General features: G+C 35.1%; 1 protein-coding gene across 2 annotated transcripts in view; it reads right to left on the bottom strand.

Annotated features, from left to right (window-relative positions):
* tmprss2 (transmembrane serine protease 2) overlaps positions 1–22,491 on the bottom strand; it is a 226,717-nt gene extending 204,226 nt beyond the window's left edge. For both annotated transcript variants that reach the window (XR_007934874.1, XM_028800181.2), the window contains exons 1-2: positions 22,111–22,491; positions 2,676–2,717 (exon numbers count right to left, since the gene is read on the bottom strand). Coding sequence is in view for 1 of the 2 variants with exons in the window: in XM_028800181.2 (XP_028656014.2) it covers positions 2,676–2,717; positions 22,111–22,464 (396 nt within the window). In the remaining variant the exon portion in view is untranslated. The remainder of the gene's footprint in view (positions 1–2,675; positions 2,718–22,110) is intronic.
* Between the last annotated feature and the right edge of the window lie 2,899 nt (positions 22,492–25,390).

Raw genomic sequence — 25,390 nt, 5'->3', positions numbered from 1 at the left:
GATACACTTACTAGATAAACTATTTTCTTTTCAAATTTAGCAAATTTTATCATGACTCCTCTGATCTTAATTTTACTTTAATTGGCTTTTGTCATTGAAAATATGCAAAGGAATACTGACAATGGGTTTAGAATTCATGCAAAAACATTGTTATCAGATGGATTACACATAACAAGAAATGTCATCTGGCACTAAACTAAAGAAATTATTTACATTATTGAAATGTTTTTTCTGGAAACTATTAATTTCACATCATGTACAAGCTGTCCTAAATTTGCAAAAGATATTTGAAAATATCTAACAGATGCAGTAAGACTGTAACTATGAATAATGCAAAAGAAGGCTAAGGTTTGAGTCCTGCACCACCTTTGAGAATATTATTGTAGCCAGCTGGGAATCAGCTCATACTGTACATTCCTTAGTTACACCTCAGCTAAGAAAAATAATATTCCATTTGATATGGTCAATAAAAATTAACTGTATTCTGTAATTGTAAATTGCTGATCTTGTTGATGCCTGTGAAGTACATAGCAGCCTGATATTCTATGCCTATCAGAGAGCAGTTGATGTTGAACTTTTTAGAATTAGTTTTATTTTTTTCTTATTTGTAGCAATGTTACAGAGACAACCATTTAGTCAGAGCATTTTTTTGAAGATCGTTTACTAATCTACACCATTTTGTAGTGGTACTGAATCTTTTAACAAATACCATAAAACTAAGCCCAGAACTCCAAAGGCAATGTTGGCAAAGTTGCTTCTCTGTCCCCATCTATTGGTGGAAAGGTGTTTTGCAACTAGTTAGCAAGAGAGGTTGGGGTTAGATGATTTTGGTCTAAGAAGCCAGTGACATATTTGTACATTATGTTTTAGTATAAATACATTTATACTGTACTTTAGATTTCAGCAATGCCTCCACACATTTTTTGCAATTATGACTAAGAACAAAAGAGAAATTCACTAGCATGCCTCTATTTATCCTATTTTTTTATTCAGCCACAGGATTTCTTTTATACCTGACATAAGCACTACTACCAGTGATAATGCTTGCTAGTATTTTGCAAACTAACCATTTACAACAAATACGAGAGATAAAAAAAATTTTTTAACAGGAAAATAGACAGGGAATATTTTTGAGATTGCGCCTTTGCCATATAAAAAAAATGTGTACAATACCATAGCCCTGTGACAAAGGGTATCGACAGGCACACGCTGCAATCCACTATTAAGCCACACAGAACCTCACTCTGGTCCTCACGATTATAAATTTATCCAGTCAGACCTAAATAAAAAGCTTTTAAAAGATAAATTAATCCGGAATGGTTGATATTAGTGGAGCACAATCTGAGCAAGTGTCTGATAGGCCACTTTTATTAGATTGTACATCTTATGTTACTGTATTGCAAAAAAGAAGAAAATGAATAGTTATTCAAAACGAGACCCCAGTGGTGCAGCAAAAATAAAAAAATTATCTGAACAATCACTTTGAACAAGCAATTGAGGCCAAAGAGAGTGACCTTACAGATGGTCAGAATGGGGCTGAAATCACCGTGTCTTGCAGCTTTTAGCAGCAATGTGCAGTCCATAGCACCAATATCGACACTAACATTTCATTATAGACAATGAGGCCACTGCAGAAGATAAGATGCAGCAAACAGTGACACCAAAAACAAAGGATCCCCTTTAAATTTTTTTTTTTAATATTTATTTCATGAAAATATAGTCATGCTTAACACTCAGTAACATATCACCTTTTTGCCACAAAGTGGCAGGGGCCTTTTAAAAATGTTTAAATTATCTTTGTAAACTACGCTATCAGAAAAAAGCTGATTTCTTGCAGATGCGATGTTGCACTCATCAATTAGTTTGTTACCTGCACTGTACTACCCAAATGAAATAAAAAGGAAGGCGAAGTTGACCCAATGCAAAGATTTTTGTTTTTTCAAATCCCTGCAATTGATTTATTATCGACATATATGATGCCTATAGTGTGTAAATATATGCTTGTGTCTTGTGGGGTTGTCTTCTGTGGAGAATGGGGAAGAGGTGGGTGGGAGTTTATGTCTCTTGAGCTTCAACACCTTTGGGCCCATGGGGGTGTCTTAATGTGGCCTTGGCCTTAACAAGCATGAATTACTAACTCAACTAGTATCTACTGTATCAATTATAGTATATGACTTTCATTTTATTACAAGTGATATATTACAAAGGATTATGAATCAATTTGCCTTTCAGATGAGTGGTGTGGTTAAAGTAACCTCTTGGTACTTTGTTTGGAGTAACCAGCAGTACCAAAGCTCAGACAGAAAGAAAAATATTGCATTAATTTTGGATTCTGGTTGTTAAATATATGTAAGAACTATCTTTATAAAGAAAGGAATTTTTTTTTCGTTTAAATTTTATCATACTATCAGAACAAATTTGCTTTTCACTTCCACTATGCATATTCAACATGTACAAAATGGTTAAACTAATAAAGTACCCAGTTTATTGTTTAAGATTTGGGTTTTGGTGTTTCTGATTGATATTCGACTCCTGGTGGTCTTGACCAAGAAAAACACTATTTCAAAATCCTTTAATTTTATGTATTTTAAGCTAACAATGGTTAATAAATGGACTTCTTCTTGAAGATCAAGTACATTATAAGCAAAAGGAAAGAAATATGATTTAAAACTTACTGCATAATTTGCCTCAGTTGCCATAGCAGTAAAGAGTCCTCCCTTTAAAAAGAAAAAAAAATACACTTCAAAAAAGAAACTAAACAATTTAAATTGAAAATAAAATGTTTATTTTGTATCTGTTGATTTGTATCTGTACCCCTTTTTTGATATATTAAGAGGAATCTATAACAAATAATTAACACAACTTAACATTTCAATCCTTTGTATTTATAGATAACCCAGCACCAACATAAAGGTTGAGCATTAAAATTTGCTATTAAAACCCTGCTACTTACAAAATATATGTCCGTTCCAAACATGGTAATAATAAGCAAACATTTCCACTTAACTTTGTATAATCCTGGATCCAGATAATCCTGGATCTCAGAATGAGAATGCACGGCAACATTTACAAGCCCTTATGAATTGAACACTGAACACTTGATTAACCAAGGATTACAAGACTGAGAAACAGATGGGACAACCTTATGCCAGCAGAGCAAGACCTGCTGGTGGCAGCGCATGAAGACTATCGGCACATCCGACAAAAGAGGAGCAACACAGCAGCAGCAGCTGCCAAGGAAAGGGAGATGGTGTGAATTCATAAAACAGTTAATCAGTAAAATTTTGTGCAGTAAATTTTTACATTAACAAAATGTACTCCTGGTGGTATTACTTTACATGAAACATTATAAGAAGCATTGTATTCTGTTTTGGCAATACTAACAATATCAAAAACATCTAAGACCCATGGTGATAAGAGTTCAGCATACACAGAGTTATTCTAATCTTTACTGTGAGAGATGTGGAACGTCCTCCTGCCTACACTGATTCCTGAACTGTCTGGTGATTACATCTAAAAGGAAGGAAAGGTTAATCACTGTCAAGTACAGCTTTGCAACAGAAGACTCATAGTACCCACTCTTTGAATGGTAGCTGACCCTATTCAAACTTCAGACCTCAGATATTTGACCTCAACATTTGTAATTAAGTATATGGCATCTCATATTATCTTAAGAACAGATAAGATGGCACTTTAATATACTGAGTACTGTACAGAGTATTTGATATACATACTTGTGCTTCATTCATAAAAGACAAACAGTAAGCCAAATGAACTACAATACAGTGCAGGAGTAACATTGTTGCTTTGCTCTATTTCAAAACCCCATATTGAAACTGCATTATAAGCAAGCACATAAGGTATTGGTATGCTCTGAAGAGGGAAGTATTCAGGTGCCTTTCTTTAAAGGGCAAGGCACTCCACAGAATGGATGACAGTGGGCAGCATGTTCCATCAGTTAGTATATTTTCAGTAATAATTGCTCAGAAATGCCACTGTTGTTTAAATTTGATTGCCCTACCTATGATTCTGTGGAATTCATCTTTGCTGGTCGTTGTTTATTTTAGTTTCAGGAAGACAGCCCGTGTGTGTATGCAAGTGTGTTCAGCACACTTTTGCGACCACTTTACCAATATGTGTTGCATTTCCAATATTGTGAAAAAAATCCTGCCCTTAAAATGGGAAAAGATAGGAAATGTCCATGACTTGCATAGATGTGAGCTCAAAGCCATGATGTGTTACCACTAAACACCACATGTTTTAGAAGGTTGCTCAGATATATTAAAACCTCAGATGTAGAATGATAACATTCATCCAGACATTCCTCTAGGCATGCCAGAAATGTCCCATTGTGGTCTAGTTATGTTTCTCTGGACAGAATTTAGTAAAAGAGTTTTGCTTCTATGTTGATTGTTCATTCAGGAAGTGGCACAATATTTTCAACATTTTGTCTTCTTTTTCTGCTTCTTAAATAGTACAGTAGGGCTCTGCATTTCTGAAAGGAAATTTACACACTTTGATCTTATGACTGGAAGCTCTGCTGCCACCTCAAACATTAATCCTTCATGCTAAACCTGCTCTTTTACAGGTTAGTTTCAGAGCACTGGTGGCACCAGTCACTGAGCTGGGTTTCATCAAATTTTACTTTATGAAACAGGCCAATCCTGATCCCATTCAAAAAAGCAGGTTTTGCAACTTATCTGCATCTTTGGCCCCATGGATCACATAATTTTGTCTTAATCTCTGGCCAAATCCAGATGTTCTGGAATGAGACTAACCCGATTTCCATAAATCCCAATTTACCTTAACCGGATTTCACACTAATCCTGCTTTCTGGAACAGAACCAAGGTATATTGTTAGGTACTATGCAGTATCTATCTTTGTACTTAGTGATAATTTCCTAAGGTTTTTCTATCCTACTCTTCACTGACATAAGACCTTACGTCTAGAGCAGCTGATTTAAATGTACAATAATAATATAAACAAGCTTTATAGCCTTCTCATATTATAGTGCAAACTCAAGTTTTAACCTCAACCTGTGTAGTGTTAAAGTGTCAAGTTGAAAGATGGTCAGACCAGGGTTGATGCAAATTCTCTTTAAACAATGGGTTAATCTAATAAAGTGATGAGTACCTGAGTGGAGCCTGGAATCATAGCTTTGGTTTTTAACCCAGCTCAGTGAGATTTGCACAGCCACTTTGACATATCATGAGAGGGCATCATTTTGTTCTTCCTACTTGAGGCATGGTTCTGTAGTACAGATATAGAGGTATAATTGTTGACTGAATGATTAATATGCTGTTAAATAGTGTAAGCTAGGCAACAAGAAGTGAAGAGTTCTCTTATATCACTATACTGTACTTTATATTTTAGTGCATGTTTGACTATTACGGTCTTTTGTTTGATTTCAGTTTTTTTTACTTTTTTTGTTTATATTTCCACTCAGGGCATGAGGGTTGTCTTGCCATAAGTACCGTACATTCTCACATATGATGTCAGAGGCACCATTTTTTTAAAGTAGATAAAAACAAATAAAAAAAACAAATACAAAAATTAAATCACAAAGAAAAAAGAAAGATTTTGGTTTAATTTATTTTCTTTGGAGCAAAGCATTTTTTTTGGTTGCTTCAAAATAAAGTTACTGTTTGGCTTTTGTTTACTAATGTTTGGGAGATAAAACTCTGAAATGATTAGGTGTACATAAAAAAAAAACTTTTTTTGTTTTTTGCTCCAGTCCAGCCATCCATTCCTTAACAAACAATGGTTATAACTTATTGTGGCTTATTTATTCTTTGTACTTTTCCTTGAAGCCATTCACATTTGGCTGAGCTGTAGTATCTATGCTGAATTGTATTTGTCTGGCTGGCCTACCTCCAGATGGCTGTGTTTATATTTATTCTGTGTAGCTGGTGACCAGTAGAGGTGGGCTGTACGGACAACAATCTGTATCAATTAAAAATTGATGGGTTCAGTAGATACCGGTAAAATGTATTTGAATATACTTTTCAGACTGAAATGTGTTTTGTATCAAATAACAAATGTACTACTGATTAACTGTGCAAACAGGTACGCCTCTTACCATCAAAACGCTTATTATCGCTCTGCTACTGAAATAGATTTGATAGCAGGTATTCACCTCTCTTGAACCAAAAGAAATATAGCTTCTTTATTTCTTAATCAATCACACCATCACCACATCACTGTACAAGACCCATCTTTTCCTGTCCTACCTTCCTAAATACATTGGGTCATCAATCAGGTGAAACCACACAAAACTCTGGGTAACATTCTTAAAGGGGTAGGTTCACTTACTGCGCATAGTTCATATACAAGCCCAGCAGAAAATCTAATTTTCTGTTTCCTTTTGCATACGTAGCATTGCAGATTTTTTGTTTTATGTTTGAACATGCTTGTTAGTTTTCCAGTCATTTTTAATATACCATTAAAACAGCTTACTTGAAATCCATAATAGAAGAAGAATTTCATTCAGTATACTGGATCAGCTGGGATATCACCCACTTCCAGTGACCAGCAACTTAAGTGGCGGCTTTTTGTCCATGTCTTATACGCTGCTTAGCTGGCAAAATCCAAATTCTGTTTGGGAAGTACCGTTTTTTTTTCTGCCTCCTATCACCATTGCTGGCTCTCCCAACCACAGTTTGAATTTGTTACAACATTTTTGTCTTATCTGTGCAGCTGGCCAACTCACAAACTAAATTGCAGGAGTCTTCTATTAAGGTTGTATACTTGAAATGAATTTTAATGATCTGAATCTTGATTTTTACATGATAATACATTTTTCCGAAGTGCCAGTTTTAATGCAGGCACAACTACTTTACTTATACTCATTGATCAAGGCTGAACCCCATACGTTTAAACTATGATAAAGAAGGATTGTTGATTTTAAGACTGATGTAGATGAAAAGGTAGTAAACTCCAAAATGAACAGGTGCATCCCAAATCACACTCATGCATATACAGTATACTGTACTTGCACTCACTCCATCTAAGCCAATTTAGAGTTGCCAATCAGTTTTATTTCTAAATTAGATCTCACTGGGATCTAAGTGGAAACCATAGTGTTCAGAGGAAAAGCCCCTGTTTAAAATATATTCAGGCTTATCTAATGTAAGAATTATGATGTTTAAAAATATGGAAAAATTAAATCAACTGAAAAAGAAGCTTAAAATCATTCTGGTAACCATGAATCAACTGACAAAACACAATAATTCTTTTTAAACCCAAAGCACACTATAAACTTATTTGTAAATCTGGTATTTTGATTAATAGCAGAGTTAGCTGTGTATTGCAGCTTGTACCAGATCTGAGGAGGATTGGAATACTTGTTTTCACATGTAATGTGCTACTTGGTCCCTTAGGGAAATTTCCAGTGTTTATCTCATTACAAAAGACACAAAATACACTGAAGAATAAACATTCGCAAATGAGCAGTTTAAACAATGCATCCTCAAGGTCCATAATGACAAATGACCTTAGTGCTTGGGATATAATACAGGACAGGAGCATATTGGAAGAGCATGCAGTGCCTTGAAAAAGGGCTCAGCTTTAAAAATATGTTCACATTTTATTGTCTCACATTCTAAACTTAGAATATATTAAAGGAAGAATTTTTCTAAATGAATTACAAATCATTATACATCACGACAAAAGAAAACACACTGAAAACATTAACAATTTTTTAAGAGGAAAGTCATCATTATTTATACCCTTTGTAAATACTGTATAAAGCTATGCTTTTACCTTACCAACTCACCCAATTTATCGATAGTGTCCTGCTGTGCAGGCAATGGCTTGATCAGCTATTTCAAAATTCTAAAAATAATTACACCTTCTCTTGCTTAGGTCCTACACTATGGTAAAGTAAACCAAAGAGAACAGGATGCAGTAGGTCAGGGATATAGAGAGGTACAGATCTGGGAAGGGGTACAAGACAATCTCAATGGTGTGGAAAATACCTTGCAGCTCAATGCAGTCCATCAATATGAAAGTGGAAAATGTGAAACTACATCAACAGAACCTAGGTCACGTCTCCAAATAAGAATGGTACTTGTCAGAGATGATACTGTGATACCTGTTGTCACTTTGCTAAGTTGAAGAAGTAAGGGAGTGATTTTGGAGAGGATGTTCATGGTTCAACAATCTCTAAAGCATTGGCAAAACTTCACCTGGAAGATATTGCAAAGATGTGGCAGGAAGTTGTGGTATGATGTGATTAAAGTGCAATTTTTTGCCTTGAACACTAAGCAGCATGTATGGCACATCGGCCTAGTGGCACCATCTCCATTGTAAAATTAGGTGGGGGCAGCATTATGCTGTGGGGATGCTTTTAACTAGCAGGGACTTGCAGATGGGGAGATAATTACTACACAATACAGATCAAAAAACTGCTCACTTTCATCAGAAAATTTAAACTGGGGAGAAAATTTATCTTTCAACAGGGCAAAATCCCAAAGTGCATTGTTGTAGCAACAATTAGTGGCTTAAAATAAAGAAAATTTGAGTGTCAGAGTCCTGGCCTTAACCCCATTAAACATCTGTGGTAAGACCTAAACACTGCGGAGCATCATCGCTCACCAGACAGTTTCAGCAGTTCTGGAAGAAGGAATGGGCTAATCCATCACATTGTGAAAAATCAACAGAGACCTATTCAAAAGGACCACTTGCTGTAATAGCTGCGAGAAGCAGTCCAACAAATACTGAATGAGGTGACGAATGCTTCAACATTTATAATATTTTAGTTTTTAATTTCATTTTTAATGGGTTATATTATTATTATTTTTTTTTCTTTTTTGATCAGCACTGTGAAAAACAGTGTTTGTTTTACACATATTAATTCCCAGTCACACCTGATAAAACTGCCTGATAGATAGATAGATAGATAGATAGATAGATAGATAGATAGATAGATAGATAGATAGATAGATAGATAGATAGATAGATAGCGACAGCCATTTTTCAAGGCACTGTATAATTACATTGAAAATAATGTAAATCTTCCTGTAGGCATACACAGAAAGTAGGATATACGGCAAGTGTTTTCTTTTGTATTTATTAATGATACAGTACACTGTACTGTATAATTACACATTTAACACATAAATATGCATCCCATCCAAAAATATTTAAAAACTAACATAGTAAATGAATATTACTAGGAGTTAACAAATAATACTATGATTGTGTAAAAGTAAGTCTTTAACTGGAATAAGCAAGTAAAATGTTAAAAACCAAGGTCAGCACCAAAAGTTATTTTCTTCTTCTACTATATTCTGTTTGTCTTGTCTACTTTTCTTTATCTAACTTCTCTGATAACAACATTTTATGACACTTCACAGTAACTAAAAACTAAGCAGAATGTAGTATGACTGTAATATAGTGTCTAATGAAATGCCACATTGTAAATACTGTTGTAGGATATCCCTGTAATCTGTACACAGAAGTGTCTTTGTTCCTATTGTAAAGGGTCACCTTAATGGCAAATTGTTGTCAGGTCTAAAGTTGGTGCCAGTGTCACAGGACAAATATACGCCAAGCCCAATTAGCTTTAAAAGAGAGGGAAAAAACTTGCACCAGTAGTGGCAATGCAAATGCCAGTTTAATAAAAAGGGCACCGCCAGGGGTAGTAAGCTAAGCAGCTACAGCTGCTTCTCCACCAGAAATAGAAAGTGAGACCACACAGGCTTAGCATAGGGCTAGCAAATCATCTGGCCAATAGGAGGCAGCACGTGGTCCTAAGTTAGCAGAGTAGGGTTCTTTATTACATTTTAATTATGATGGTCTGATCGACTGGGAAGAAGCCAGTTATGCCTTTAAACAGGATGTGCCTGGTTCCTGCCTGGCAGGAATGGCACCATGCTGGCCTTTCAAGAGATCCAGCCCTTTAAGGGCTATTTAGTGTTCCAATGTCCAAAGCAGCTAGGAGACGTTCTATCCATGCATCTCTTTTTACCAAAGAAGGACTACCAATAACTCCAGCCTTAAATTTCCAGGATCACAAGCTTCACCAGTGAAGCTAGGGAAGAATGGGTGAATTATGTTTTATATTTCAATTAATAAGTTTTCAATGTTGTATTACAGAAATGTGATAAAGATATTAACAGAAACACTAGAGCCTGGTATTTTCAATGAGCACCTTGTAAAGTAATGAGACATTTTTACAATTACTGTACATGAATTAGAAAAGAAAAATATCACGCTACTCACTTATAGCCATCCTACACACAAGTATTTGTTCACAAGGTAATAATATGAACATTGGTCTCATTACTTGAGTGGGGTGATGAGAATTTGGGGTGAAACAACAAGACCAGAGAGAAAAAAAACAGAGAGTGAAACTCTGGGACAGGAGGTAAAAAATGATAGTGCTTTGCTAGCGCTGGACAGTTAGATAAGACTTTATACACTTGCCATTTATGGTAAGCCAAAAACTGTTTTGTGGGAGTGAAGAATCAGGTTTTTAGCTGTGAGTGCTTATCTTGAAAAATAACCTTTAACTCCGTCTTTCCATATAAAAGACAAGGCACAGATTTCTTAAGACAAATTCTCAAGGTTAAAGGATACTTTAGAACTGTGCCAGTGCAGAACAGAGAAAACTAGTGAAGTATTTTTTTTTACTCTTATTATTCAAGACTTTGCCATAGATTGATATTATTAAAATGATTCATGCATGGAAGTGAATGACAGCTTTGATTTTCTGAAAAAGACTTAAAAACTGTCCTTTGAAAAAGTGTATTACTCTGCTGCCTTACTTTGAAATGAAACCAGAGTTTTAAATGGATTTTACTGATTAAGTTGTTTAATTCATATCATGTACAATATAAAAAAGGGAAATTAGAAATGCACATGTATAGCTTCAATTAATTCACAAAATGAACTTTAATTTAGCGCTTTATTTCTGCAGTGGTTAATATTTACTTACATATTCTGTTTATGAAGAATGCTCTTTCTGTAAGTTATTATTAGTCAAAAACAAACAGTCAGCTGTGGTGCAAGACAGATTAATATAGCTTTTACATCATTATTAGAAACCAGACAGAACCACGGTAACTCTGGTTCATTTTTGTTCCCATGACGTAACTTCAGAATGTTCCATTAAATTTAATACTTCAGGGAACTGTTCCCGCCTTGAGCCCTATGCTTGTTGGGATATCCTCCAGCTCCCAGCGAACCTGTTCTGGATTAGGCAGGCTTATAAACTGGTATGGTATGTTATTTCGTTTCTGTTCTGCATGTCGAACTTGTGCCAATTTGGGAACATCTCAACAATGCCATAGTTTCAGTCTATATTGTTATATAATTAACTACTTTGAATTAAAAGCAGCTCTGTTTTAATCACTTACTTTAGTTGCTTGCATTTGTTTCGTGTTGTAATTGGTAATTATATAAAATACAGATCATTACTTATTGGCAGCGTCCAGTGGAGCTTGGAGAATATAAAAGAAACTGGATAAAACATCTTGGGTGGCTGCTGACATTACACACAATGCCTGAAACTATTAAGGCTTAATGAAAATGAAATGTTATGGTCACCTGTATTGCAGTAACTGTATAGAAAAAAATAAGTGTGGTTATTTAGTCCCATATATTATTCCTTGTTCTCCTGCTCCAACTTTAGCACTCAACTGGCACACCCAAGAACAGACTAATGCTTCCCAATCTGTCATCCACCAACTATGTTTTTTCTCTAAGATTACTATAAAAAATGATAATCGATTAATCACTGTGTTTAAAGTGTTTGAGAAATTCTGAGCGAAATTATATGTTTTTTAAAATGTATTACAGGTACAAAGACGCTTTCTTTTTGATAATGAAAATCCTGTTTTTATGATTGATTTGCTTTCAAGTGCCACATTCATTTGAAGGCTGCAATTTTCATGCCTTTTAAGCAACTGTGCATAATCTTAATATTACTATTGAAGAATATAAAAACAGCACATATGGTTGAAATGTATATAGTTAGGACACAGTATATTTAACATGCATAGAAATACATTAAAATATATGCTTATTTTTACCATGATTACTTAAGTCTTATGTTTTGGCTAAATTGACAGTCCTAACTGAAATGTGAATAACTGCCAAATGGGCATGAATACCCTTTGCAAGGGGTTTACATAAGACAAATTAATTGGGTCACTTTTTAATGTCTATTTTCAAATTATTCATCTATAATACATTTCCAAGAGGAGGACCATTCTGCTTTATCTAATCTGTAAATTTACCACAAGATTAATTTTGTAAAACATGCTTCTGCATGTGCAACTGGTAAATGTCATGCACTGATACTTAACAATTTGTGTGTATCCGTGCACACCTTAGAGTAATCATTGCTCTCTACTCCAGCCTGGTTCTTGGCATTAGTGTAAAAGTGGCACTGACCATTTAATGCATTTGTCTGTTAGAAGTGACATCCTGAGTTCTCTGTACTTCACATAAAAAAACTTTTCTTACACAAAAAGACACCAACCTTCTAAAATAGACCCATTTTAAAATGATTAATTATTGCTAACCTTTTAGTTATTTCTAACTTGATTTTATATTTATGTAAATATTTTGTGGTAATGGGCATTGCAATTTTTTTAAAGCACACTTAGCTGCATTTATAAAATATGCTAGAACTACATACAGTATTTAAATATATTTGTTATTATTACTTCAGTAATCTATGAAAGTGGTGCACTGACAGCGCTGCTACCTCTCAGGAGGGAGACCAAGGTTCACATCCTGGGACCTCCCTTCGTGGAGTTTGCATTTTCTGTCCACATGGATATCCTCTGGGTGCTCCAGTTTCCTCCCACAGTCCTAAGAGTTAAGTGAATTGGTAACTCCACATTGGCACTAATGTGGTTGTGTTTACTCTGCGATGGACTGGCACCCTGTCCAGTGTTTGTTGCTGCCTTGTACCCTATGCTAGCTGGGAGAGGCTCCAGCACCCCCTGTAGCCTTAGTCTCGATTAAGTGGGTTAGAAAATGACATGACTTTGGTAATCTGAGAATTATCTGTTTTAGATTGATTTATACATATCTGACAAACACCTTATAGACAAAAGTCTTACTACTGATGTTGCTTAGTTGTAACTACAAGTTTTGACTCACTAAAACAAAAAACAATATCACAATAAGCCAAAAATGACCCTACATTAAGGGTATCGTTAACAAACCTTGTGCAAAATATTGATGACTTATGCCATTCAATGCCATTGTATTCTTCTGATTAAGACTGGGCATTTACAATTATTGTTACTGAAGCCCAAAAAGATCTTTTTACATCATGTATAAATATTTTCTTGATTAAAATATTTTACATGTCCGTTTATTTTGTGATTTTTTTCATTTCCATTGGTGTTTCATGAAAAAAAAAATTTCTATAGGGTTCTAAAGTCCCAAAAATTTAAGAAACACTGGTCTACACAGTAGCAATATACTGTACTTCACAAACAATAAATCATTATTCTTGGTAATGTTTAAAAATGGGCCAAGCAATTTAATTCGTTGTTATTTTTTTATGGTATTTGTTGATAGACCCACTAGTCCAAAAACATGAGGAAACATTGCAGTGCATGGTAGAAAGTCACTAAACAAAGCAATTACATGATAGTTTCCACAAAACTCTATACATACAGTGTGTATATATATATACACTGTATATATATATATATATATATATATATATATATATATATATATATATATATATATATATATATAAAATCATGTATGAGTTTTGCTGATTCAATCACAGGGCACTTTAAATGAGATAAATATAATAAATTAATTTCAATTAAATATAATAATGATCTATAGCCAAGACCATCATTTGGCAGTCCGCCAGCCAAACCAGGTCTATGTGAATTTTTTTCTCTAACCCTAAGTCATACTTAGCTAACACTATATTTTCTTTTTATCACATTTTTATTAGAATTAAAAAAAAAAAAACAAGAAAACAAACTATTAACAGCAAACTACGAAGCACTCTACCAAACAAGCAGCAGCTATCCATTTATCAATGGCTGTCTGGGACGACCAAATAATCTGGGATGCAGAGAGTTTTAGGAAAACTAAATTATAAAATGTAAATTTCCAGTAATTCAATGAATGAATGTTGGAAACCACTGCATATTTGCTAGAAATGGTAACCAGAAAAAAAAGCCTTTGTTGGAGAGGCAAGAAATAGCATGCTGAAAGATATGCAGAAGGAGAGGTATCTGCAAGGACAGAATCTTAGAAAGCGAGTTACAGACAAAAAAGAGTCTGAGAATGCCAGGTTGGACAGGAACCTAAATATCTCTCGCAATTACGCTACATTTTGAAGGCATAAGTGATCAAAGGTGGTGAATTTACAAAAATGTGGCTTAATTTTCATGGTGAGTTACAAGTAATCACTGCACTAAAAGGAAGTCAATTTGAATAACTAATTTAGCATTAGTGGACAGGCAATAATAGTCTGAACACTGATACAGTACTCATTATGAGTTTGGTATCAATTGTCAAAAAATAGCACTGCTCCATCCCTAGAGATAACAAAATATTACTTTTTTAATTATTGGAAGATACCTACTACACACTACATATAGCACTGTAACTCACAGACAACTCAGCAATGAACCCTCATTTGGGTCAAATGCTTTTATTAACAACTAATTGCTTTCACCTTTACAATTCTGCATTGAATTTAGGGATATTTCAAAGCAACTATCAATAGTGGCAATGCATTACACAATCAGCATTGTGGCATGTTTACAATTCTTTAATTTTATGTATTTCAAATTGTCTCGGCATATGTTTTCTTATAGTAGTGATCACTGGGTATGCTGTTTCCTAATATACCGGTATATTTTACTGATATCATTCTACCATTTTATAAACCTATTTTTTTCCATTATAACATGACTGGGTAAAGGGCCAATGCTTAAAGCATTAGGTGTAAGGAAAGAATTAGCTATGGATGAATCCCAGTTTTTTGCAGGGCATACTCATGCACACTGGACATTTAACAAAATATACTCATCTATAAGATTTGGTAAAAAACTAAAATACCTGGAGAATGCCCGCACTGGCATGACAAATATGTACAAACAACATAATGACCATCAGAAAATTGGAAATCAAACTAATGCCACTGAGCTAACCACCTTTAGCATTTATCCAAACAGAACTGTTGAGTAAATGCTTTTAACTTCGTTCAAATGTTCTTCCTTCTATTTTGTACTAGAAAAGCTGTATTACTGATGTGGCATTACAGACCAATGAGCTGCAAATAACAAGTTAGTTAACAGCGAAGACTCTAACAGGATAAATTTATCTCTCCATGGGTAAATTCAGTATAGATTAATCTTCAGAAAGACAGAAAATCAGGTTAAGAATCCATTATAGTTTACTAAATGCATGGTGGATTTGCTCAGTAATAGTATAACAAATTATTAACGCATTCCATTAACAGACACATTTTAATTATACTTTGGATTATAAGCACGGGCCAGTGAGATTTCAAAAAAAATGTTGCTATTGTGGCCCTAAAGAAAATGAATTGAGAACACTGGCATCTGTAATAAACCCCTTCATGTAAATGTGAGTCCTAAAAAAGAATGATTTTAGAACTAATTACATAAAAAGCAACATTAAATACTGACTTCTGAAAAATTCAAAATGTGTCTTTTGTTTATTACCTACCAAAGGCAATTATTTTACCATATAATCAACAAAACAAAATTAAACATTAATTTTCAAGTAATTTTCAGCAAATAAAATTCAATTAATAAATAGGATACTATGTTAAATATTGCCAGTATGCTTTGTAGATCTCAACTGTAAGTTAACGGATGTACTAATGCCTCTGGATATGAAATACAAAAGCTTTCTTTTAATAGTATGACACATGCTAAGTACAACACGGACCTAATGAACAAGAAAGAATCTATTGTGTACTTACAAAAATAGGAGAAACTTCAGGAAGTGAAAAACATGTTAGTAACTTCTTAGTTATTCCTTAAGAACACTGACACAACAGCAAGCACTTTGTTTGTTTCAAAATATGTTCATATGTAATACTTTAGTGAGATATTTCAATGGTAATTTTTAGAAAATGTTTTTATGAAAGTGAATTATTAATGAAATTGTGAGGGTATGTTGAGGTTTTCATTTAAAAGTGGTTAGATACATCTAATGTACATAGAGTCAGATACATAGTTACATCTTTTAAAGCATGATTCTGTTAAATACAATTTTCAAATTGATTTGCTGGAATTTCTGGACTAGTTTAACCATATATAAATGTGTCCATACTACTTATATAAAGACATTCCTAGACGCATTAAGAATATGAGACAAAACAAAAAAACTATAAGTCAAAATGCAGAAAAAAAACCCAAAATAATTCAAAGTTAAAAAACAACTTTGATTGTTGAGAAGCCCTTACAAAGTAGGCAGTGTGTTTTAGTGGTTAAGGCTTTGGACTTCAGACCAAGTGGTTTTGGTTTCAAATTCCCCTACTAGCACTGTGTGATCCTGAGCAAGTAACTTGACTGGCCTGTGCCTCAATTGGAAAACCAAAAGAAATGTAACCAATTGTATCACAAATGAGGCAAGTCACCTTGGGTAAAGGTGTCAGCCAAATATGCAAATATAAATGTATGCTGTATGTCTACTCCAGAAACATATCTCTGGATACAACCACCTGATTTTTTAAAAAAACCTAGTGTGAAAATTATATATACTCGGGAAAAAGTTCTCCCGCGGATAAATCGGGACTTGATTTTACCGTATAATTTCTGGTAATTTATAATGTCGCTCGTATAAATCGAATGCAGAAAACTCACACTATTGGTACAAGGGATTATGCTATGCTAATACCCTCCTGAGTGAGTAACCACGGAGCACACTGCCTTTTTATGAGTGTACAACAATGCGCTGTGTCAGTGCGTGCTCCTAACCTCTCTCTCTCTCTCTCTCTCTCTCTATTGTGCCTATGTGACCACACGGTAATACCCAAACTATCCCGAAGCGACGTTTGCACTGTTTTGTGTTTTTTGTATCTCACACCCTCATACACCTTTATCATAAGAGCACCCCTTATCTACGATGGAGCGTTCGATCAGAAGAAAACATAAATCTGGTTATAAATTAAAAATCGTTGAAGTGGAGAAAGAAATTGGTAACTGCGCTGCTGCAGCAAAATTCGATGCGTCTGAGAAACTTATGATAGATCGGAGGAGGCAAGAAGATGTAAAAAAAAAAATGTAAGGGTCGCACTTTTGAACGGGCGTTTAAGTCGGGGTCTGATTTTATGATCGATTTTTCGCGTTTCAAGACCTGTATTATACGTGAGTATGTAATGCTGGGATTTGCTGATGACACATTGGACAAACCAAATGTTTATTTGGAATATTACACAAAGTAATGTACTTAGGTGTCAAATCATACACACATTCAATGGGGGGAATTCTAAAAGTACTAGATTCTAAAGCATTTAATAAATACACTACCCATGGCATTTTTATAGTAATTTTAAAATATAAAAAGTGCCAATGTGCTATATGAGTAAATAATGTTCTTTATTGACTCCTTCCACTTGTACACTATATTCTGGATTCTATTCAGAAGTCAATTTTTTACAGAAATACTAAGTTGTGAACAAAATGCATTACAAAACTGGGCATCTTTTTCAAAAATGTGATGGCAGAAAGTCCATATTTGAAATCAACGTCAAGAAATATATGCATCAAAACTCTTCACATGGATAACCTTTCTACCACTACGACATACATTTGCAATTATTAGTGTTAAATATGTAATACATGTATACTTAAATAACTGATTTTATGTTTTAGAACAGGAAGTGAAAAAGCATAATAGAAATCAAATGTTTTGAACTGGTTGCACTGTACACAATCCCATATACCTGAATGAATTTTTAAAAAGCAGACTACTAATAATATTGGTTAATTCCTCTAATTCTTGAATTCTCATAATACTTGCTGTTAGAGCCTATCCTAGTAAGTCAATATTAATGTTAAATTCATGTTAAGCATTTGTTTAACTTGAATAGAATGTTAGTTTTATATACAGTAGGTACATAGATAATGGAAGGTTCTGTTTAATGCACTGTAAGTTAATATGTTACTCGAACATTCCTAACACTCTGCTGTAACTTTGATATATTAGCAAAATAAGTTCAGACTGAAAGATAGTTTGTTTGCAAAAGGAAAGTTATAGAGGCATATGGTATGAGTTAATGTATGTATTAACTCGTACATTAACTATTAAGTATTAAGCATCTTATATAGCAAATTATATAGGAATAAATATATTTATATATACAGAATATATACAATAACTTACAGAAAAGTAACTAAGATATGTAAGTTTAAAACCGAGACACAATAAGCAAGATGTTATTTTTTCTGTATTATCAATTTTTCTTTTATTGTGTTAACTGTTTATACTTTCAATTTCACTAAAACTTTAAAAATGAAGATAATTGGGATGTGGAATTTCTTGTGTAAGTATCATATTTTAAATCATGACCCTTTCCAGCTGCTGCAGAATTTTGGAGATATCAAAGAAACACAGCTACACCTGCATGACAAACAAAAAGGCAAATATATTATGTCTCCAGCTTAATACTGGTACTAGAGGAATTTGTGGAATAAGATTCATGTAGCTTTCCTCTGATTGAGCTATCCTGAGGTATGTTGTAATAAATTCAAATGAAGAACATTTAGAAGCCGATAATTCACAATTATTAAAACCACATTTCCTACCTGCGGGAGATAAAGAGAAAGAAGGCACAAGGATGAATGCTGCTGAAGTCTAAAAATCTTTGGGAAACAGTTGTTCCAAACCAGACTACATCCACTCCTTGAACTGTAAAACTAAATAAGGGATTTTTTGATTTTAGTGTTGTTGTAAAATGTTTTATTACTTGCTTCGATGTCTACTTTCCTCTGCTATCCATTCAAACACTGTAAATGCTTTCTTAAATATTACATTAATCAGAGAGAGATGCTTTCTTAAATATTACATTAATCAGAGAGAGATGGCAACTTTAAAATGTAACAAGAAGAAAAACCCCATAAACCCACATTTACAGTGACTTAGCTGGAACTGAATTCAGCTTCTTGGAGCTGTGAGGCAATAATAATCATAATCATCATCATAATAATAATAATGCATTACATGATCTCCTTACTGCAAGGCAGAAGTGCTACCACTGTGTCACCTGTGTGTGCATCATTTCCATCAAGAAACATTTTCTGAATGCCTCTTGTAAATAGTTATTTTTATCCCTCAGACTCATTGAATTCAAGTCCAATTGATAAGCCAGCCTCTATTCTGACAGCACTAGAAATGGGACCAGTCCTTGATGAGGACTAATAATGCACACACCCATATAGGGTCAATTGACAGTTCTCCTAATCTTTATGTCATTTGGCAATCTGAAGAAAAACCCAAACTTGGAGAAAACACACACAGACTTGGGAAGCATGTGTAAATTCCATACAGACAACAATCAGGCACAGGATTTGAACCCCGGACAATACACCAGTGTGCTTGCACTAGTCACTGTGTGCCCTACATTCAAATTTACATTTTGAAACCAAGGAATATGTATGATATCATCAACTCTATAAGTTAAGCTCATTTACTAGCCTTATCTTTTCAAGACATAGCAGTCATCACATCACTTACATTCCCTAGCATCTTCCTGTAAAATACTGATTTTTAATTCCTTTATTCCTTGGGAAATGATGCTAACTCATAGCATATTGCTGTGCTTTTACTGTTCTCTTGTTCTTTTTACCTTTATATAAGTAATGCCGTTTAAATGTATTAATTACTACCTTATATTATTTTAAACTATTATGGGTAGCACATGGAAGAGTGCACTACCTGTCCTTCCCCAGTCTGATTCTTGCCTGGAATACCTTCTGTGGACATAAGTGTGCATATTCATGTAATTTTACCACATATGTGAGTTTCACCAATGACCTGCTGTGTGCCCCTACATTTAAAAGACTAACAGTTACATTAATATGCAATGCAAAAATTGCTTTGTATGAATATGTGTGTGTACATACAACAGGCAGGCTTCCCGCCCAAGGCGAGTTCCTGCCTTGTAGCTGATACTGTACGAATAGTCACTGCCTCCCCTAGACCCAGGGCCGGATTTTCCTATAGGCTAACTAGGCTTCAGCCTAGGGCCTCAAGATCAAGAGGGGCCTACATTCAAATTGTTATCAAAATTTTATTATCTCTCATGTAATTTACAAACTTAAAAATGGAAGGTGAAAGGGCCTCATAAGTGGAATAGCCTAGGGCCTCTTTTCATATAAATCCGGCCCTGCCTAGACCCTAAAGAAGCAGAAAGCTGATACAGAAAACAGATATCTGATACATATTGTTTTATCCTACTTCTCTTTGTGATTGAAAAAGTCCCTACTCATTCTAAATCCATGATGAATTCTCCTCAGTGACTTTTAGAACTACCCTGTATCTGAACATTCAAGCAGTCTGAATAATTAGCATGATCAGATTAATAGTTTTACTTGTCTTGTATTTTAATGTTAAATGTACTGTAAGGTTTTGTGTGATGGTGTACACCATAAATGGGGACTACAAAAAAGTCATTTAGTACAAAATGAAGCTAAGTGTTTATACCTCATTAAAACAGTTGAGGCTAAACACATTCTCATCTTAAGTCACTTAGGTTTAACAATTGCACTCCAGTGAATAACTAAACCTTCACACTTCCTTCATGTGCTTTAGCCCCTTAGGATTTATTGAAACATACTTTATTTATATGTCTTTATGAAGTTGGAAAAGATGACTGGATCATTTAAATTATACAAAACCATATTGATTGAAGAAATTGTTTATTCATTGTGGACAGAATTAGTTGGAATGGGACCAAACAATCAGACGTATATGCCGTCAGGCTTCTGTGAGTGAAATGTCGACAGAAATCAAGTGCTGACTCACACCACTCCTTTTCCTCAGCAGCACAATATGGCATATATACTGTGCACCTGTAACAGACTATTCAAAAAGTTTTGTTGATACATTTCAGAAGGCTTTTGAACACATCTTTGTGAATTTCAAGGACAGGAGTTTCTTTAAAACTTACTTGTGGCTGTTTCCAAAGCAAGCCTCTTTTCATCCTTACCCCTTTTTTGTAATTACTGTCCAAAATGCGTTATGACACATCTTGATCCAGGACAAATATTACTATAGCTGGCACACAACATTTCCTCATTGATAGCCCTGAACCTATACTTCTCTGAACTAATCATGTGGAGCTTCTTCGCTCTTCTAACCCAACCTGTGGAATTCTGACCATACACTTGAGGCGTGTCAACCGTGACATCAAGCAGCAGAAGGAAAAGCATTTACAGTAGTACATTAAATGAAAAGAACATAAAAAGTGATACATATTCAGTTGTATACTATCTAGGAGAATTCATCAAGCACTTAAAAAATAAGAGAACACCTGTCCAGCAAGAAGAACTGAACCTATTGTGGGGGAAGAAAGTAGGCAACCCATTTGACAGAAACGCACTAGAAAAAGACACAAACGCAGTTTTATAAAGTATGTCAACCAAACGTTTATCAGACAATGATAGCAGACTGAGACAACTATGAAAACAGAAGAACACGAGACACATATAAACTATTTGAAAGTACTCCCCCAAGATCAGTAAAAAAAAGTATACTCAAAGAAAAGCGTGCCTCGCAGATCATTGCCAAAATAAAACAAAACTGACTGTATTGAAAATGGATTTAAAACGCCGTCTTTACTGCCTGAACTTGAAAGGTACAATACATACTCGTCAGTTATACCAAGCAGAATGTCACGAACAGCTTATAATGTATGGCGTCTCTTTTATCTGTACTTAAGTTATACCACATAGTGGATAGCCGAGGAGCAAAACAGCGAAGCCTTCCGAATTCGAAATATTAAAACGCTCGAAAACATTATACCGTATCACAACTGCTGATACTGACTCTTAAAGAAATCGTCGCTCTCAAAACACTGCGTTCAACTCGTCTTTCGTTGGTTTGGACGACAAATGTCTTTTTGAACTGAAGCTTACCTTGCGATTCAGATGAGGAGATTTAGTGCATGCTATGTCCTTCTTAATGTACCGTTCTCTCTTTAGTGCATACCGAGGTGGCGTAATAGTCTTCCTGCTGAAAGCACCCCGTGAACCGCTGCAAAAAAAAAAAAAAAAAAAAAAGCTGATAAAGGCCACACCTTGAAACCCATTCTTGCACCTCCTCTGGACTGAGAGATCAGGTGCCTCGCCTTCAGCTCCCAGGTGACAGCGGCGGCAGCGGCGCTTCGGGAAAGTGGCGTTCGTGCGAGAGCGCGCGTGCGCGCGCCCTACTCTTCGCTCTGCAGCAGTGCGAGTCTGAGGTCCGACGTCCGGAACGGAGTGGGGCAACATAAAAAGTACATTAGCGGACCCTATTCGAGGTAAGAAACCATAATTAGAAACCTTCAGTTTAGGTGTTCAGCAGCTTTTAAGTAGCATAACAAACCGCTTTCTAAGTCTGCTTAATCCTAAGTAGGGTCGCGGGTTTGGGGGGTTGCAAGACTTTTGTGTGGCCTGTAACAAGTACAAATTTAAGACCTTTAAATAGATAAATATACTGTGTTTAGGTATAAAATGGACTTCTACATACCAGGGTGAAACGTCTGTTTCTCTAATGCAATTTGAATTTTTTAATTTCAAATGTAAAATGTATCCATCCGTTTTAGTCTACCAGTTCTGTGCAGTTAAGTATCTCCAGGATCGGAAGCCAATCTGGAGAGCAGAATTAAACCAGAACATGGTGGAATACATTCATGCATAACAATTCTTCACAATACTTAACGTGCACACCTTTGGAATATGTTCAGTAAGCTCGCTAAGAAAAATCAGCAAGGACAGGAAATCTTGATACAATCAGCGACCAATACGTGATCGAATTATTATTTTTCTGGGTTTGTGAGGCCACAGCATTACCCACTGCACTCTCTTTGTCTCTCTGAAAGAAACATGAACTGTTGCCTCTGTGGACTTACCTTACTGGTTTTGACCACCTGTCTGTCGAGTATACTAGCCTGCCCACTTGCCTACTATAAGATGCTACAAAGCAGTTGCTCAAACAGAACTTAGTGTACCTTCACCCCTTAGCTGCCACTTCTCTAAAGACGTCACCTCTCCAGAACAGTCCCCTTGCTGTCTCACAATTTAAAGGGCAACTCCTGGTCTTACAGTCTCATACAATCAGTATTGGGACATAATACCTACAGAACCACGTGGCAGTCAATGTCAACCATAAGCAATAGAGCCATGGTCTAGTTAGGTATTTTTAATACAACTGCTAAACTGGCCAAAGGTCAAAGCATTCAGGCAGATAGTTTGTTATGGTGACTAGGGGAATAGACTTTAGACCACAAAATCAGATCATTCCCTGGCTCTGATACACTTTGTGACTCTAAGGAGGTCACTTGACCAAAAATATAGATTTTATGTGAACAACTGTAATGTGTCTGCTAACAACACATTATTACCAAATGTTCATAGAGTGATGTCTCCAAGGCATTACAGTTGCTGAATCTTCTGCAGAAATGGAAATAAGACTATTAAGTAAAACTCTTTTCTTTTTCAATTCTACAAAATAACCAACAGTAATTTAACCTAACTGTACGCTCAAGTTTCACATTGAGCCTATGTCGGGTGAGAATCCTCACTATACACAGCAGGTAATTTAGAAGATTTGTGTCATGTCCATTTCGACTCAGTCCCCTTCTGATCTTATGATTGACAGGCTGCTGACTTGTTCTTGCATGGAGTGGAAAGGAATATTCTCAAAGTTCAAGGATTTTTCCACTGAGTTGAATGAAGACCAGTAACTAACCTGGCTTTTCTCTCCAGTCCATCTTTAAAGGGAGCCTTGACAGTCTGACAACCTGGCAGAAACAGGTGGTACTGGAAGTACTACCGCTGGGATAAAAGAAGCAGCTCCAACACAATCAAGAGAGTTTTAGCCAGGAGAGGAGGAGGAGGAGGACAACATTTGCCAGAGAGGAGTGGAGGAGGAATAAAAACAGAAAAGAAAGAGAAAGAAAAGGGATTGTATTGTTTGTTTATTCTTCAAGAAAGATGCCTGTGTAGGGTGTTTTCCTGTAAAATAAAGTCTTTTGAACCCGGAAATGAGAATCTAATGTTTACTGGCAGGAAAAAAAGAAGTGATAGAGAGACTTGAGACCAAGTAGTGGTATACATTTGTAAGGGAAGGTGGGTGTGTTGGGAGCTTTCCTATTTGACAGATTGGGCAACCCCTTTTGTTTATTTATCCTTCAATATATTTCTCTTTTATATTCTATTCCATCTTTCTAGCACACCTTATTTGTTCAGTTTTGGATTTGCATTGTATTCATTGCAAGTTGTACACAACCTAGGTAGTGCTCACACAATTCCAAAATACATACTGTATAACCATGCAAGCCTTGGTTTAAATCACAGCTGCCAAGGATTTTGTGTGCATGTTGTCCCATTACGGGCTCCTATATTCTCAGAGTCTATATATGTATATAAGGTATATCTAGGTCCTAGTTTACACACTTGTGTGTATACTGTATAAAGATACATAATCAAGGCATATCAACAAATCTATGTTTATAATTCTAACTTACACATCATTTGTTAAACTACATTTTTCTTTTACAGAATTATGGTGAATAGTCCTACTGTAACTTACAATAGACATAATGCTGATCTGATTTGTTAATTGTATGCTAGACCCAGATGGCTTATCCAAGGGAAACACAAGTGCTGCACTGGGAATGCTGCAAGTGTTTCACTTGGTTACCATTTATTATGTGTCATAGAGTACAGTATAAGTCTACTTCAAATTAAAAGTAAATACATTCGGAGTAAGTACCAGTTGTGAACTGCTGATCTGTTCATATTACTGTAATTTTTTTTTTCTCAACAAGTTATTCCCTGAATTATATAATATGCCATTAAAGGTCAGCATTGATATGCCACTCTGCATACATAAACTCTTGGCTAAACCTTTTCTGGCATGATTAGGGTATCTGTATTCACTCAGGTTTGTTCATTTTCTTCTGTCTTCTCTCTACTTGGTTCAGTGGCGCTTCCCTCAGCACTGTTGAGATCACTATGACAAATTTACAGAATAATTTGCAAGAACCTACAGTTGAATATACAGTACCTGTATATACAGTACATTATGTTGACTTTTCTTGACGTACAATTAGTTGACAAAAAAAAAAAATTCACTCATCTGATATTTTGTTTTAGTTGCTGTATCACTAAACTATTTTTGACATAGGTGACAGAAATTAATGATCTTTGAATT

Source organism: Erpetoichthys calabaricus, chromosome 4 (genome assembly GCF_900747795.2).
Source record: "Erpetoichthys calabaricus chromosome 4, fErpCal1.3, whole genome shotgun sequence".
Taxonomy (NCBI): domain Eukaryota; kingdom Metazoa; phylum Chordata; class Cladistia; order Polypteriformes; family Polypteridae; genus Erpetoichthys; species Erpetoichthys calabaricus.
This window is presented reverse-complemented; position numbering and strand designations above follow the sequence as displayed.